This window comes from Schistocerca cancellata, chromosome 1 (genome assembly GCF_023864275.1).
Source record: "Schistocerca cancellata isolate TAMUIC-IGC-003103 chromosome 1, iqSchCanc2.1, whole genome shotgun sequence".
Lineage (NCBI taxonomy): Eukaryota > Metazoa > Arthropoda > Insecta > Orthoptera > Acrididae > Schistocerca > Schistocerca cancellata.
In genome coordinates, this window is record NC_064626.1 from 772,190,770 (window position 1) to 772,207,312 (window position 16,543).

Below are 16,543 nucleotides of genomic sequence, written 5' to 3' on the forward strand. Positions count from 1 at the left end.
CTATATTGTGTAATGAAAGCTTATGTTAAACTGAGACATTCCACATTAGTACGAAAAGTCGCATTTAAGGTCTATGGAAGAAGTATTAATGTAACGAAATGTAATAGCTGTTTTCATTTTTCCAACGTAAACAGTTATGAGCAAAACACAGTTTAATCTCAGTTTATTTTAACAGCGATAAAATTAACGTACTTTAACATCGAGCAGGCGCGCCTATGTATAAATTGCGCCGACCGCAAATAACCTTGTCTTGTACCGATCCACTGTTGTTTTCAATTGCGAGCCCATAGCAGTTCCTTCGTTATTGCTTCAGCTAAAAACGTGGTAAGTTGTGTTTTTATACGCCTAAGTGGGCACCAGTAGTATAAAATAAATAACGAGCTAGATGAGAAAAAAATTAAAAACTGCCCAAGAAAATGACCCATATTACCAGGCACCAGCATAGTCCCACAATAAGGTGCTTGTGTAGGAGAGACAAGGCAATCGAATAAGCGGGCGGCTGGGATCTGATGGAGCTGTGCTGTTTAATGCTTCGAGTGGAACATTGGCTTTTAGAATGCTCAACTTGATTCCCCACTTCACAACTAACTAGCTATTTTTACGGTCAGAAGATCCTATACCTGTAAATTGAAGCGAAGTTCCTCAACTGCATTTAAATTCCGGTCCAGGTAGCTGATGTCTACAATTACTATGTTTTTGAAGAGTGATTTGCTTGTTCACAATACGATTTCGTTATTTATAGGCGACCAAGATGTTAAAGCACGACGAGTGGACGTTTACAAAAATTGCGTTTGCTAAAGTAACTAGCTTAGCTCAGTTTTTTAATTTGTGTATTTCGATGGAATATACTGAGATATTTCATCACAAAGAGAAGCGCATTACTCTTCATAAAACTCATTCAATTTTGCCGTTAGTGTTCACGTCTTCATTTTCTTCTCAACTCAAAAAAATTTGAAATAAAGAAGGCGATGATAGTTGTTGATTGTCATTTGTTCGTCAATTGCATTCTAATTCCATGGAGTATCACGTGTAAAGACCAACCAACGGCTAGTTACGCAGGTGCCGCCATATTCATTGTCGTTGTTGGGTTAGTTGACAGGAAATTCGATGGTGTGAAGTAATAAGTAGAGTAAATGTTTTTGTTTTCAAGAAACAAAGTATGGCGAAAGGAGGCAATAGCGCAAGGAGCAAGAAGTCACATTCTTCCAAGCCGTATGATGTATCTAACGTAAGTACATACTTGTTACGGGAGTTCGCGCCTAATGCTGAAATAGGAAAGTGTACTACATGGAATATTCAGGAATTTATATTCAGGGGGAAACAGCGCTGGATAGTGAATAACTATATGATTTCGTACGTCTCCGAGCTAAATGTGGGAGTAACTAGTGTGTCTATGTCTTTGATGTGTAAGCATACAACAACAGTATGGTGTTCAGTGCTTGAGGCAATACTTGGTCCGATTTTGTTATGCAACTTGCTGTTATGAACTGGTAGCAGTGCGTCGATTGAATATAGATTGGTGTTATTCGCTGAAGTTCAGTCTCCGGTTTAGGATTATACCGTAATAAGTAGCTACTGTGTTAATTATTTAAATTTGTGGATGTCCAGTGTTTATAATTGGTAGTGCTAGCTGTGTACTCTGTCAAAAACCCATTAATATGTTTTTCATCATTTCAGTCTTTTGTGAGAAAAGTAGCATCACGTGTTACAAGCTTCATTCCCCAGTCTTCTTGGTTAAGTAAGTGGTTTGTTTCATCAAATGAAGATGATAAGGCGAACTCGGATGATCAAGACTCTGACACAGAGACAGTTAGTGAATACCGTTCAAGTAAACGACCGAAAATCGATCTCCAGCGATCATTCCCAGTTAACAGCTTCAGAGTTGCACCACCATCTGATAATGAAGGTATGTTTCCCAATTACTGTTTTTTATGTGCGTGTTAGCTGCCTTATTTACTTTCCTGCTTTTAAAGTGTGTGTGTGTGTGTGTGTGTGTGTGTGTGTGTGTGTGAGAGAGAGAGAGAGAGAGAGAGAGAGAGAGAGAGAGAGAGAGAGAGAGATTGGTAGGTTGATGTGTAATTGAAATTGTTGTTACTGAACAACTGGTGCATATGAATGTAACTATTCCTGAGAGTAGCTGTAGGATATCACTTAATGTACCCTGTGGTAGTAATAAATATAAACATGTGTGTTATGAGCCAATGAAACAGCAAATCTTGGAGAATGTGTTATTCACCTACTGGCATTTTATCATGCCAACAATTGACAAGTTGTATGTCTTTGGTTTGATGTGCACACCTTTTAACGTACAAGACTTTTTTTGCTGTGTTCGTGTGTTTCTGTTATTGCTCTTTGGTTTTCATGAACTGTCAAATCCTTTTGTTCGATTAAGATTGCAACTGTGTCAGGATTTGTCATACGTCTTAGATTTCTTTTTTAACATAGAAGGGCTTTTTATAATTACTTTTTATAAATATGGATTCATGTATTAACACACACTGAGATAAATATCACATGGTTGTCTAAGAGCGGAGAGTGCCAACATTTTCATTGTAACTTTTCTTTTAATGTTATGTAACAAATATATCAGTTAGGGAGATAATTACAAGGTAACATCACGTGGAAGAAGTGGTCACGGCTTTTATTATGGTACAGTTGTGTAATAGGTTGTGGTAATAACGTGCCTTTTGAGAATGTCAGTAAAATGAAGAGCTTATAAGTTAATTGAATTGTAATTTGTTCAGATTGGTTCGCTCACTAGCGTGTTATACATGATCATAAAATATTACAAAAAACTGAATTGTGGGTTGCTGAAGAGCTATGCAGTAATCATAAGGAAAAAGTGTAAGGCGTTATGGGATCAACTAAACCTACTGATACTGCATGATGGCTTCTTCCCACAACATAATGATGATGTGATATCGTGCGTGCTCCAACGGAAAGAGAACACAACACTGACAATACTCTTTTCGTCTGTATTATCTTTTATTACGTAGTTCGTGGTGGCACACTAATTTGTAATATAGACCGAGGTCTAGGTTAGGATGGGTAGTGTCAGTTGAGAGTTGACGACACAGTATCGGACACTTCAGTTAAACCGCTTTGAGCCACTGTAGCTGCGTGTTGTGAAGCGAGGTGTGCAGTGGAAGTTTGACTGCACTGTGTTAAAGGATTTAACAGTATAAGAAGCTTTCTGTTCCAAATGTGATATTAACTCCACATTTTTTCTCTCGTATTTTTATGTGTCGCGTGGTTTAAGGAGTCACGGTCTTGCATACGGCAGTGGTGGAAGTCCCTCTACATTAAAATATCATTGACGATTGAGGTGGAGGAGGAAAATTGCCACTGGAATATGGATGCAAAACACCTCTCTCACGAGTATCTACCTAGTATCCTGTCAGCCATTGTTGTGTACTCTGTTTTGACCTTCAATTTTAAAATATTATGAAATGACTAGCTGAGTACCCGGTATTGCCCAGGTATATGTTTATTCCAATTCTATAAAATCAATCTGCTCCTTCCTCCCCCCCCCCCCCACTCCTGTCCATCCTCTTTTCCCCCTCATCTCTCTCCACATTAACACCCACACCTCGAGAGGAGGTTGCTGGTTCTTGCCCCTACACGTATACCAAATTTGGTCAAAATCACTTCAGATTTTAGGAGCTTTTCACACACAGCTTTGCCCATGTATGCACGCCACATAAGTTTCATACATATGTCACAGCTATCTTCAGTGAATTTCATCCTGCAGTTTCATTTGTGTGTTACTCAGTGTCCATGGTGTCGTACTTTTTGAACTATATGCTGCAGCAGGAACATCCACTGATTTATGTAGATACTGACTGGGAAATTGTTGCTAGTAGAGTTAGTAATTAAGCAGTAATTTAGTAAAAGGTCATGTCTGATGCAGCAATTTTACTGCATGACTAGTAAAATGTAATAAGCGATAAACTTTGATCCTTTTGTTGTATTGTGGTAGTGTCGGTGAGAATGTGTCTCATACATGTTTGATATTATGTGTGAAGTTTGTTAAAATCACAAAGTACTCTGTCTCAAATACTGGATGAGTAGAGACTGGCTATTTCCATGTTGTGAGCCACGCTTATTTTTCAGCCCCATGCCATTGAGAGGTAGGTTGTTGTTAATCCCACAATAGTTCTTTCCAGACAGCAAGTGATGTGTGTACCAAGTTTGGTGGAAATGGATCCAGTGGTTTTGGTTGGATAAGGTGTGGAGTATGTAAGAGGCAGTCAAATGAAAACTGTCGTAATACACAATCCGTTCGACAGGTGGCCCCACAGTTGTTACATTATGATCCTGTCATTGCTGCGGTAGGGCAGTGGCATTGTGCCACATAACAGATGGGTCAATCCAAGTAAAGTCATTCCATTTTTAAGTTGGTTGCTTGACCATTTTAAAATTCTCTCTCTCTCTCTTTAATCGTCCTATAATTGAGAAGTTAAAAATGCTTTTTAAAAAGATTTTATCTCGCTCCATTTGCTATTTTTATTTTTAAGTGCACAATGGTTTTTCAATTTTGAGATATATGTGTTAATTTGAATTTTTCTGCACTGGGTTTAGCAACAGCATTGCAGTTGACATGTTTGTCTTTAGAAAAGTCTGCTCTACAACATTGTATAATACCCAAAATACCTTGAATTCAAAAATAACTGGTGAAAATGATCTCCAAAGTTTGGTATTGAAAATTTAGAAAATCCACTTTTTAAACCCAAAAATAAGGAGTTATTTCTCAGAGTGTATTTTGTTTTTGTTTCACAAACTACTGGCGTTATATAAAGTAAGAACAATGACAAATGTTTCCTTAGTTTTCTATAAATTTTTGAAATTTGAAAACCTTTATTTTTTGTAAAGTTTGGGGCTAGTGAGCTCTGGTGGGTCTGAGTATAAAAATTTGAGTTTTGTACATTTTGTACACCTATAAGATAGCAGAGTAGTGTAAAAATTTCAACATTGTTATTTGACTGTGAACAAATATATGAATATTTGAAAATGAGGAAGTAGTTCAAGTTACAATTGATCTTATGGCTGTTGCCTAATTCATGCATGATATTGGCTCGATGTAATCAGTTATTATTGAAGTTAAGGTACTGAATTAAATGAAAATACTAGAAAAGTTACTGAATTAAACATTTATATTGTCTTGACAAATTTAAAATAAATATTTTCGATTAACATACTTAAGAGATGTGGTGCTTCCTAATCCTAGTGGTGATTGTTAAGAACACATTTCTTCAGACAGCTTTTGTGATATAGAATAAGACATCCCAGTTGCTGTTGTAAGTTCAAGCACCGAAAGCTTTCTTAATAAATTTTTCTTTGGTATCCAAACTTTGTCACTAGTAGATTTCTTGAATGAAACATTCTGGGGCAAGCAGGGTGGTAAAAATGCACGAAAACATAATTGTTTTCCAAACTTATTCTTTCAACCTATGCAAGCCACCATTGTCCATCATACACGCATGCCACTTTCATTCAGTGTTACACAATAGCACTAGTAAATTTCTGTTTCTGGTAGTTCATTAAATTTTGGGCATGCAGCCGCACAAATAAAATTTCAGCTGCGTATCGTCGAGCCATCCTCAGAGTGAGTCACAAGACTGATGACAAGATGCCAAGCACGGCCTTTCTGGTATTACATAGTATCAAATTGCTTCCTTTAGTGCCAGGGAATTCGTGGAGTTGCCTTGTTCCATTTATTGCTTTACAGTTTTGAAATCTAGTTTGCAGTGTTGTTTTGAGATAAAGAACTACCCCTTCTTTCTTAATGAAAAAATAGGTGATACTTTTAATATCCTTGCCAAACGGCATACATGTCCTCTATTGTAAGAATTTGGTCTGTGATTGTTCTTTGTTGACTGGCTGTACTCATGTCACATTTTGTTGTAGCCCCTACGCCATTGCATGCATTTTTACCATGGCAGGAGGCAAAAAATGCCATTTGGCCTCCAACCTGAAATCTACCGAGTGGTTGCAAAGATTTGAAAAATTCTTTTTGATGTTGTATTGACTACCACATCCATCTGAAAAGTATATGAGCTTCTCAACCTTATCTTTTATGTAATCCACACATGGACATCCAAAATGTTGTGCTCCAAGTAGTTGCTTTGAATGCAAATTTAAGAACTGTAAACTTCGCCGGCTGCGATGGCCAGCCGGTTCTAGGCGCTACAGTCTGGAACCGCGCGACCACTACTGTCACAAGTTCGAATCCTGCCTCGGGCATGGATGTGTGTGATGTTCTTAGCTGATGACCTCAGAAGTTAAGTCCCATAGTGCTCAGAGCCATTTGAACTGTAAACTTCATCTTTCTCACTTAGGCACTGCTACCTGCTCATTGACCTAATGGTACCCTAGTGTTTCATCCTGAACCACAAATGTAAAGTTTTCTGCAAAATCAGCTAGGAGTAGGCATTCAGTATCAAAAAGTTGTGCTTTTTTGTCCTTCAGAAAGTTGCTTTAGATTTCAGAAACATAGTGGTGACTTCGAGATTTTCTAAGATATCAATTAAAGGTACAAAGTACTCTACCTGAGGTTTAACCACTGTTTCCATTTCAGCCCTGTTGTTTGTGACCCACTGTTTGAAGGTAACAGTGTTAGGCTTTTCTCTTCAGATTGATGATATAAACAAACACATACGGAGTGTGTTCCTGAGGAGCCAGCCTAAATACACCACTTAGTGTGAAGATCACAAAACTTTGACGTTCCAATTTTACATTCAGGATGAGCATTTATGAAAGCTACATAAAGTTCATTTAAATTTGACACCACTAGTCGCTTCTCCTTTGTTACTTTAACTTGATGTATAACAACTCTTTATAATGTATTTGCTTTCCAGGCACATTTTGCTATTTTCATCATCTTCAGGAAAATGCTGGATCTTATCATTTGTTTCTTCATTTATACCTACTCCTTCCTTATTTCCTAAAACTGGTAAAATGCCTTGCTCTTTCACAAATTTTTATGTTAGTCTAACCAAACAATCAGAAACAACGAACTCGTGAACTGTTTTTGCTCTTAACCATGAGTCAGGCAGCAAACTTAAAATTTTATTTTTTCCCTCTTTCGGTGTCACTAAACACATACTTTTCATTTCTTGATTAAGCTCAAAAATTCAGTGTCAGATGATTCTAGAGATAGGTTTTCTTCTTTTTTAGAAGTGCTGTTGGTGTATGGGTGTATGCATTATTAAAGCATGATCCTAAGTCTTTTCTAATTTTGTCTTAAATTCATTGTATCTTGCTTTCGATAGCTGCTTTTCTTTTTCTGCTACTCAGATTTTGTATTTTCAATGCAGGAGATACTTCTAAATTACAACAAGCAAATTTCCATTAGCTAATCACTTCCTCATTAGTAATACAATGTCATTAATAAGGTTACATGGCTCTCGTTCTGAATTCAAGTAAAATATTTTTGAGTAACAATTTGGGCACAGGGAATTTCCAGAATTCACATTGTTGCTCGGGAAGCTGTTTACTTCACACTTAACAGGGCAGATGTTCAAGTTTTATTTCCCTCGAACCATTAATAACTGTTTTTTTTTTATGAATTTTGAGTGTATCAGAGCTTTTTTTCCTTCCCCCCCCCCCCCCCCCCCCCCAAAAAAAAATGTGAGTGTACTGCAGAAGGTATTTTTTCTCTGGTACTCTCAAACTGGTGATACAGAAGAACTTTCTCATAATTTAAACAAAGTTTGTCTATTTCCATCAAAGTCATTAACATTTTTAAGTTTTTTGAAACCTAATCATAAACTGATTTGTGACACACCTCACGATCTGTCAAATAGAGCACTATTAGTTCATTTTATTGCGTTCTAATTAGTCTTTCAAATTTATTTACTATTAAGTTTTAAAGTTATTTTAGTTAGTTAAAAATCACACTCACGACAATAGAACATAAAATATCCTACATTCTCAATGAAGTATGTACATCCGCTCTAACAGAAGTTCCTGAATAGACCACAACGAATTTAGTGGGGGACCCAGTTCATGTACCAACTTGTCAATGACTGCAGGCTCCTGTGCAGACTTGCTACTCTGCCCACTGAGCTCTTGTACACACTTGTCTTAAGGACTAAACTCGTGCAGAAAACTGTAGCCTTCTCAACAATGGAGAAATTTGATGTGTTTATTGTTTTGCTTTTATCATTTTGAACTTGTAATTATGTGCTACTTAATTGAGGGTAAACCTAGATAAAATGAGAAATTTTTGACGTAGAACTAAAGCAGAAACTCCTATTATTTGATACTCTATTATTAAAATAAATAATACTAATTAAATATAGGGTGATAGTGCTAACTCAATATAGGTTACTACTAACTTTTGTTACAGCGAAACAATAAACGATTTAAATAGACAACAACTATAAAATCAGTTGTAGTGTAATGTGAATTATTTCCTTGTTTTCAAAAATTCATACCTTTGTTCACAGTCAAATATCAATATTGAGATTTTTACAGTACTTTGCTGTTTTATAGGTGTACAAAATATGCAAAAATCAAATTTTTATATTCAGTCCCACCAGTGATAACTAGCCCCAAACTTTACAAAAAACAAAGATTTTAAAATTTCAAAAATATATTGAAAGTTAAGGAAACATTTGTCATTGTTCTAGCTGTATATAAGGCTAGTAGTTTATAATATCTACCAAACAAAAGCGCTGGCAGGTCGATAGACACACAAACATACACACAAAATTCAAGCTTTCACAACCAACGGGTGCCTCATCAGGAAAGAGGGAAGGAGAGGGAAAGACGAAAGGATTTGGGTTTTAAGGGAGAGGGTAAGGAGTCATTCCAATCCCGGGAGTGGAAAGACTTACCTTAGGGGGGGAAAAAGGACACACACACCCATCCATCCACATATACACAGACACTAAATGTCTGCTTGTGTCTGTGTATATGCGGATGGATGTGTGTGTGTGTGTGTGTGTGTGTGTGTGTGTGTGTGTGCGCGCGTGTGCGCGAGTGTATACCTGTCCTTTTTTCCCCCTATAAGGTAAGTCTTTCCGCTCCCGGGATTGGAATGACTCCTTACCCTCTCCCTTAAAACCCAAATCCTTTCGTCTTTCCCTCTCCTTCCCTCTTTCCTGATGAGGCAACCGTTGGTTGCGAAAGCTTGCATTTTGTGTGTATGTTTGTGTTTGTTTGTGTGTCTATCGACCTGCCAGCGCTTTTGTTTGGTAAGTATCATCATATTTCTTTTTAGATATATTTTTCCCACGTGGAATGTTTCCCTCTATTATATATATATATCATTGCTTGGTTGTTATTTGTGGCTTTAAAAAGTGAATTTTCTAAATTTTCAGTAGGAAACTTTGGAGGCCATTTTGACTCCCCCCCTCTCTTACCCCTAGAAACAGTCATGTCAATTGCAATGTTGTAACTTAACCTAGTGTAGAGGTATTAAAATTAACGCTAATGTCTCCAAATTGAAAAACCATCATGCACTTACAAATAAAAATGGCTGCCATTCAGTAATGGTGCAAAGTAATTTTTTTAACTGTTTTGAACTTCTTAATTATAGGGTAATCACATAAACAAAATCAAAATATTAAGAAATGGTCAAGCAACCCCATTGGACCACTTCATTGGATTTATCCAAGTGCACGCATTTGTGGAATTATGATGTTGTTTTGGCAGACCGGTTTAGTGTGTTTGTTCGGCTTTTGACAATGAGCAGAGAAGTGTGGTTTGTTTTCTGGTGGCTGAGGATGCTGGAGTACCGCAGTGTACAGTAAACACTGTATGTCCCTGACTTGTATGCATGGGTGGCAGAGAAGATCCCGGGAAAGGCACACATCACCAAAAAACAATTCATGCCCAGGACAGGCTCTACAAGCCACTACCCTTGACACGCTTTGGTGTGGGGGGGGGGGGGGGATTGATAGCCTTATCCAGGTTGACAGACAAATCAAGGAGGATGAAATTCATGTTAAGGTCTGAATAAGCCATGGCTCCCTGCATGCCATCATCAACAACCACTTGCATTACTACAGCATTTCTATGCAGTGGGTCTTGCATCACCTGACAGAGAACAAAAGATGGACAGAATGAGTCATCTGCAGTACTTTGATGGACATGACTTTCTGTCCTCTATTGTAACTGGGGACGAAATGTGGTGCCACTAATTCAAACCCAATGGCAAATGGCGGCCAAAGTGCAAACATCCCACATCTCCCCTGGCAGAGGATCCCGGCTGTTCATACAAGTTTCATTAAGGCCATGATGACTTCCTTCTTCGGCTGCAGGGGTCTTCTGCACGTTGAGTTCCTCAAACCTGGAACCATAATCATTGCACACCACTAAGAAGACACTTTGCAGAAGCTGCGATGAGCTTTAGTCATAAGTGCCCTGAAATTCTGTCAGGCAGAATCTGTGGCTCTGTCAGTGGCCAGCCATATTCTACAAAACAGTAATTGGTTCCATAGGTCTAGTGTTGTGTGTCACAGCGGGACCCACCCCCTCTTCCTTAACATCACCCTCTCCAAACCTTCCAGGAATTTCTGACTTCCAGCCTTGCCTCTCAACCCTTCTTAAAAAACCTTAATCCTACTCCCAACATCACCACTGCTGAAGCCCAGGCTGACCGATCCATCGTCATTCTTCCGGCAGACAAGGGTTCCACGACCGTGGTGCTTGATCGTCGGGAGTATGTGGCTGAGGGACTGCGTCAGCTTTCAGACAACACTACATACAAAGTTTGCCAAGGTAATCCCATTCCTGATGTCCAGGCGGAGCTTCAAGGAATCCTCAGAACCTTAGGCCCCCTACAAAACCTTTCACCTAACTCCATCAACCTCCTGACCCCACCAACACCCCGCACCCCTACCTTCTACCTTCTTCCTAAAATTCACAAACCCAATCATCCCGGCCGCCCCATTGTAGCTGGTTACCATGCCCCCACAGAACGCATCTCTGCCTACGTAGATCAACACCTTCAACCCATTACATGCAGTCTCCCATCCTTCATCAAAGACACCAACCACTTTCTCGAACGCCTGGAATCCTTACCCAGTCTGTTACCCCCGGAAACCATCCTTGTAATCATTGATGCCACTTCGTTATACACAAATATTCCGCACGTCCGGGGCCTCACTGCAGTGGAGCACTTCCTTTCACGCCGATCACCTGCTACCCTACCTAAAACCTCTTTCCTCATTACCTTAGCCAGCTTCATCCTGACCCACAACTTCTTCACTTTTGAAGGCCAGACATACCAACAATTAAAGGGAACAGCCATGGGTACCAGGATGGCCCCCTTATACGCCAACCTATTCATGAGTCACTTAGAGGAAGCCTTCTTGGTTACCCAGGCCTGCCAACCCAAAGTTTGGTACAGATTTATTGATGACATCTTCATGATCTGGACTCACAGTGAAGAACAACTCCAGAATTTCCTCTCCAACCTCAACTCCTTTGGTTCCATCAGATTCACCTGGTCCTACTCCAAATACCATGCCACTTTCCTTGATGTTGACCTCCACCTGTCCAATGGCCAGCTTCACACGTCCGTCCGCATCAAACCCACCAACAAGCAACAGTACCTCCATTTTGACAGCTGCCACCCATTCCACATCAAACGGTCCCTTCCCTACAGCCTAGGTCTTCGTGGCGAACGAATCTGCTCCAGTCCAGAATCCCTGAACCATTACACCAACAACCTGAAAACAGCTTTCGCATCCCGCAACTACCTCCTGACATGGTACAGAAGCAAATAACCAGAGCCACTTCCTCGTCTCAAACCCAGAACCTCCCACAGAAGAACCCCAAAAGTGCCCCACTTGTGACAGGATACTTTCCGGGACTGGATCAGACTCTGAATGTGGCTCTCCAGCAGGGATACGACTTCCTCAAATCCTGCCCTGAAATGAGATCCATCCTTCATGAAATCCTCCCCACGCCACCAAGAGTGTCTTTCCGCTGTCCACCTAACCTCCGTAACCTCTTAGTTCATCCCTGTGAAATCCCCAAACCACCTTCCCTACCCTCTGGCTCCTACCCTTGTAACCGCCCCCGGTGTGAAACCTGTCCCATGCACCCTCCCACCACCACCACCTACTCCAGTCCTGTAACCCAGAAGGTGTACACGATCAAAGGCAGAGCCACGTGTGAAAGCACCGACGTGATTTACCAACTGACCTGCCTACACTGTGAAGCTTCCTATGTGGGAATGACCAGCAACAAACTGTCCATTCGCATGAATGGGCACAGGCAGACAGTGTTTGTTGGTAATGAGGATCACCCTGTGGCTAAACATGCCTTGGTGCACGGCCAGCACATCTTGGCACAGTGTTACACTGTCCGTGTTATCTGGATACTTCCCACTAACACCAACCTGTCAGAACTCCGGAGATGGGAACTTGCCCTTCAGTATATCCTCTCTTCTCGTTATCCGCCAGGCCTCAATCTCCGCTAATTTCAATTTGCCGCCGCTCATACCTCACCTGTCTTTCAACAACATCTTTGCCTCTGTACTTCCGCCTCGACTGACATCTCTGCCCAAACTCTTTGCCTTTACAAATGTCTGCTTGTGTCTGTGTATGTGCGGTTGGACGTGTGTGTGCGTGTGTGTGTGTGTGTGTGTGTGTGTGTGTGTATACCTGTCCTTTTTTCCCCCTAAGGTAAGTCTTCCCGCTCCTGGGATTGGAATGACTCCTTACCCTCTCCCTTAAAACCCACATCCTTCCGTCTTTCCCCTCCTTCCCTCTTTCCTGATGAAGCAACCGTTGGTTGCGAAAGCCTGAATTTTGTGTGCATGTTTGTGTTTGTTTGTGTGTCTCTCGACCTGCCAGCACTTTCGTTTGGTAAGTCACATCATCTTTCGTCGGTGCAACCACAACAGAGGGGTATGTGTTGAGAGGCCGGACAAACATGCAATTCCTGAAGAGGGCAGCAGTCTTTTTTTCAGTAATTGCCAGGGCAACAGTCTGTATGATTGACTGATCTGGCCTTGTAACATCAACCAAAGCGGCCTTGCTGTACTGGCACTGCGAATGGCTGAAAGCAAGGAGAAACTACAGTCGTAGTTCTTCCCAAGGACATGCAGCTGTTCTGTATAGTTAAATGATGATGGCATTCTCTTGGGTAAAATATTCCGGAGGTAAAATAGTCCCCATGTGGATCTCCAGGTGGGGACTAATTGAAGAGGACGTCGTCATCAGGAGAAACAAAACAGGCGTCCTATGGATAGGAGCGTGGAATGTCAGATCCCTTAATCGGGCAGGTAGGTTAGAAAATTTAAGAAAGTAAATGGATAGGTTAAATGTAGATGTAGTGGGAATTGGTGAAGTTCAATGGCAAGAGGAACACGACTTCTGGTCATGTGAATACAGGGTTATAAATACAAAATAAAACAGGAGTAATGCAGGTTTAGGGTTAATAATGAGTAAAAAAATAAATAAAAACGTGGATAAGCTACTATGAACAGCATAGTGAACGCATTATTGTAGCCAAGATAGGCATGAAGCCCATACCTACGACAGTAGTGCAAGATTATGTGACAACTAGCTTCGCAGATGAAGAGGAGATTGAGGAAATGTGTGATCAGATAAAAGAAATTACTCAGTTGGTTAAGGGAGCTGAAAGTTTAGTAGTCATCAGGGACTGGAAATCGATAGTAGGAAAAGGAAGAGAAGGAAAAGTGGTAGGGAGTATGGGCTGGCAGAAAGGAATGAAACAGGAAGCCGCTGGGTAGAATTTTGCACTGAGCATAATTTATTCATTGCTAACTCATGAGAGAAGGTTGTATACGTGGAAAAGACCTGGAGAAACCGGAATGTTTCAGATTGATTATATAATGGTTAGATAGAGATTTAGGAACCAGATTTTAAATCGTAAGACATTTCCAAGGGTAGATGTGGACTCTGACCACAAGTTACTGGTTATGAACTGCAGATTAAAACTGAAGAAACTGTAAATATGCAGGAATTTGAGAAGATGGCATCTGGATAAACTGAAAGAACTAGAGGTTCTAGAGAGTTTCAGAGGGAGCATTATGGAACAATTGATAACAGGGGAAAGGAATACAATTGAAGAATAATGGGTAGCTTTGAGACATGAAATAGTGAATGCAGCAGAGAATTGAGTAGGTAGGACGAGGGCTTGTAGAAATCCTTCGGTAACAAAAGAGACATTGAATTTAATTGAGGAAAGGAGAAAATACAAAACTGCAATAAATCAAGCAGGCAAAAGGAAACACAAACTTTTAAAAAATGAAATTGACAGGAAGTGTAAAATGGTTAAGCAGGAATGACTAGAGGACAAATGTAAGGGTGTGGAAGCATGTCCACTAGGCGTAAGACAGTTACTGCTTACTGGAAAATCGGAGACCTTTGGAGAAGAAAGAACCACCTGTATGAATGTCAAGAGCTTCGATGGAAAACCATTCCTAAGCAAAGAAGGGAAAGAAGAAAGGTGGAAGGGGTAATTGAGGGTCTATACAAGGGAATGTACTTGTGGGCAGTGTTATGGAAATGCAAGATGTAAAGGAAGATAAGGGACATATGATACTGCATGAAGAATTTGATAAAGCACTGAAAGACATTAGTTGAAACAAGGCCTTGGGAGTAGACAGCCTATCTTAGAGCTACTGATAGCATTGGTGAGCAATACGTATGAGACAGGCGAAATACCCTCAGGCCTCAGGAAGAATATATGAATCCCAATTCCAAAGAAAGAAGACGTTGACTGATCTGAAAATTACTCAACTATGTATTTAATAAGTCTAAGCTGCAAGGTACCAACACGAATCCTTTACAGAAGAATGAAAAAAATAGTAGAAGCTGAACTTGGGTAAGATCAGTTTGGGTTCTGGTGAAAGGTACGAACATGCAAGGCAGTACTGCCCTTACGACTTCCCATAGATGATAGGTTAAGGGAAAGCAAACCTACTCTCTTTCAGATTATGAAGGTGGCAGGGGTAAAATATAAGGAGCAAAAGGGTATTTACAACTTGAATGGGAACCAGTTGGCAGTTATGAGTCGAGGGGCATAAAAGAGAAGCAGTGGTTGAGAACAGAGTGAGTTAATGTTGTAGCCTACCCCCAATGTTATTCAGTCTGGTTATTGAGTAAGCAGTAAAGGAAACTGAAGAAAAATTTGGAGTAAGAATTAAAGTCCAGAAAGAAGAAACAAAGACTTTGAAGTTTGCCGATGACATTGTAATTCTGTCAGACAGCAGAGGACCTGGAAGGGCAGTTGAATGGACAGTGCCTTGAAATGAGTATATAAGATGAACATCTACAAAAGCAAAGTGAGGATAATGGAATGTAGTAGAATTAAATCGGATGATGCTGAGGGAATTAGATTAGGAAATGAGACACTTAAAGTAATAGAAGAGTTTTGCTTTTTGGGGAGCAAAATAACTGATGATGGATGTAGTAGAGAGGACATAAAATTTAGACTGGCATTGGCACGAAAAGTGTTGCTGAAGGAGAGAAATTTGTTAACATCGAGTATAGATTTAAGTGTCGGGAAGTCCTTTCTAAAATTATTTGTATGGAATGTAGCTGTGTATGTAAGTGAAACATGAACGATAAACAGTTTAGACAAGAACAGAATAGTAGCTTTTGAAATGTGATGCTACAGGAGAATGCTGAAGATTAGATGGGTAGATCACATAACTAATGAGGTGGTACTCAATAGAATTGTGGAGAAGAAAAATTTGTGGTACAATGTGACTAAAAGAAGAGGTTGGTTGGTAGGGCACAGTCTGAGGCATGAAAGGATCACCAATTTAGTGCTTAAGGGGAGCGTGGGGAGTAAAAATCATCGAGGGAGGTCAAGAGATAAATACATTAAGCGGATTCAGAGGAATGTAGGTTGCAGTAGTTACTCGAAGATGAAGGGGCTTGCACGGGATAGATTAGCATGGAGAGCTGCCTGAAACGAGTCCTTGGACAGAAGACCACAACACCACATTGATTAAAAACATGAAATGTTCAAGAATATTTCAAAAGTAGAGGCCAAATTACTCCGAATGTCGGCGCAATGTCATGTCTTGTCAAAAGGTGATCATTATCACTTCACACAGTTCAGAACTGAACACTGTAAATGAACTTATAAAGGACTACCTATCTTACAAAGGGACTGCCTATCTTACAGAAAGGTGCATTTATAGTATTTGTGTTATGGTACTAGGAGTGGTAGTAAATGATTGTATTATAACAAAGTTAAAAATGCTCTTTATTGACAAAATAAATATGGTACATAAATTACTTTCCTTGTAACTGAAATAATAAAATATTGGTGTACTAAATATAGGTATTTTTTCACTTGCAGTAATAAATACATGCAAAGTGAACGTCTCTTAAAAGCCAATACAGAATTGGCCTTCAGCTTCACCTTTTACATATTATTTTCGTTCAAAGTCCTACATAACTTTCTCCCTCAATGATTCTGACTGCGGTATCTGTGACCTACATTTGTTTTTATTTGTCTCTACAGCACAGTAAATCTAATTAATTCTTAACTTTGAAATATGTATTGAGTCTATTGTGAGGGAATGCTTATTAGAAATGTAACA

At 39.8% G+C, this 16,543-nt stretch overlaps 1 protein-coding gene across 1 annotated transcript in view; it reads left to right on the forward strand.

Moving 5' to 3' along the window:
• Window positions 1-1,052: 1,052 nt before the first annotated feature.
• Window positions 1,053-16,543, forward strand: part of LOC126187104 (nuclear pore complex protein Nup153) — a 103,623-nt gene continuing 88,132 nt past the window's right edge. The window contains exons 1-2 of the mRNA XM_049928267.1: window positions 1,053-1,228; window positions 1,678-1,906. Coding sequence (XP_049784224.1) covers window positions 1,160-1,228; window positions 1,678-1,906 — 298 coding nt within the window. The 5' untranslated portion in view covers window positions 1,053-1,159. The remainder of the gene's footprint in view (window positions 1,229-1,677; window positions 1,907-16,543) is intronic.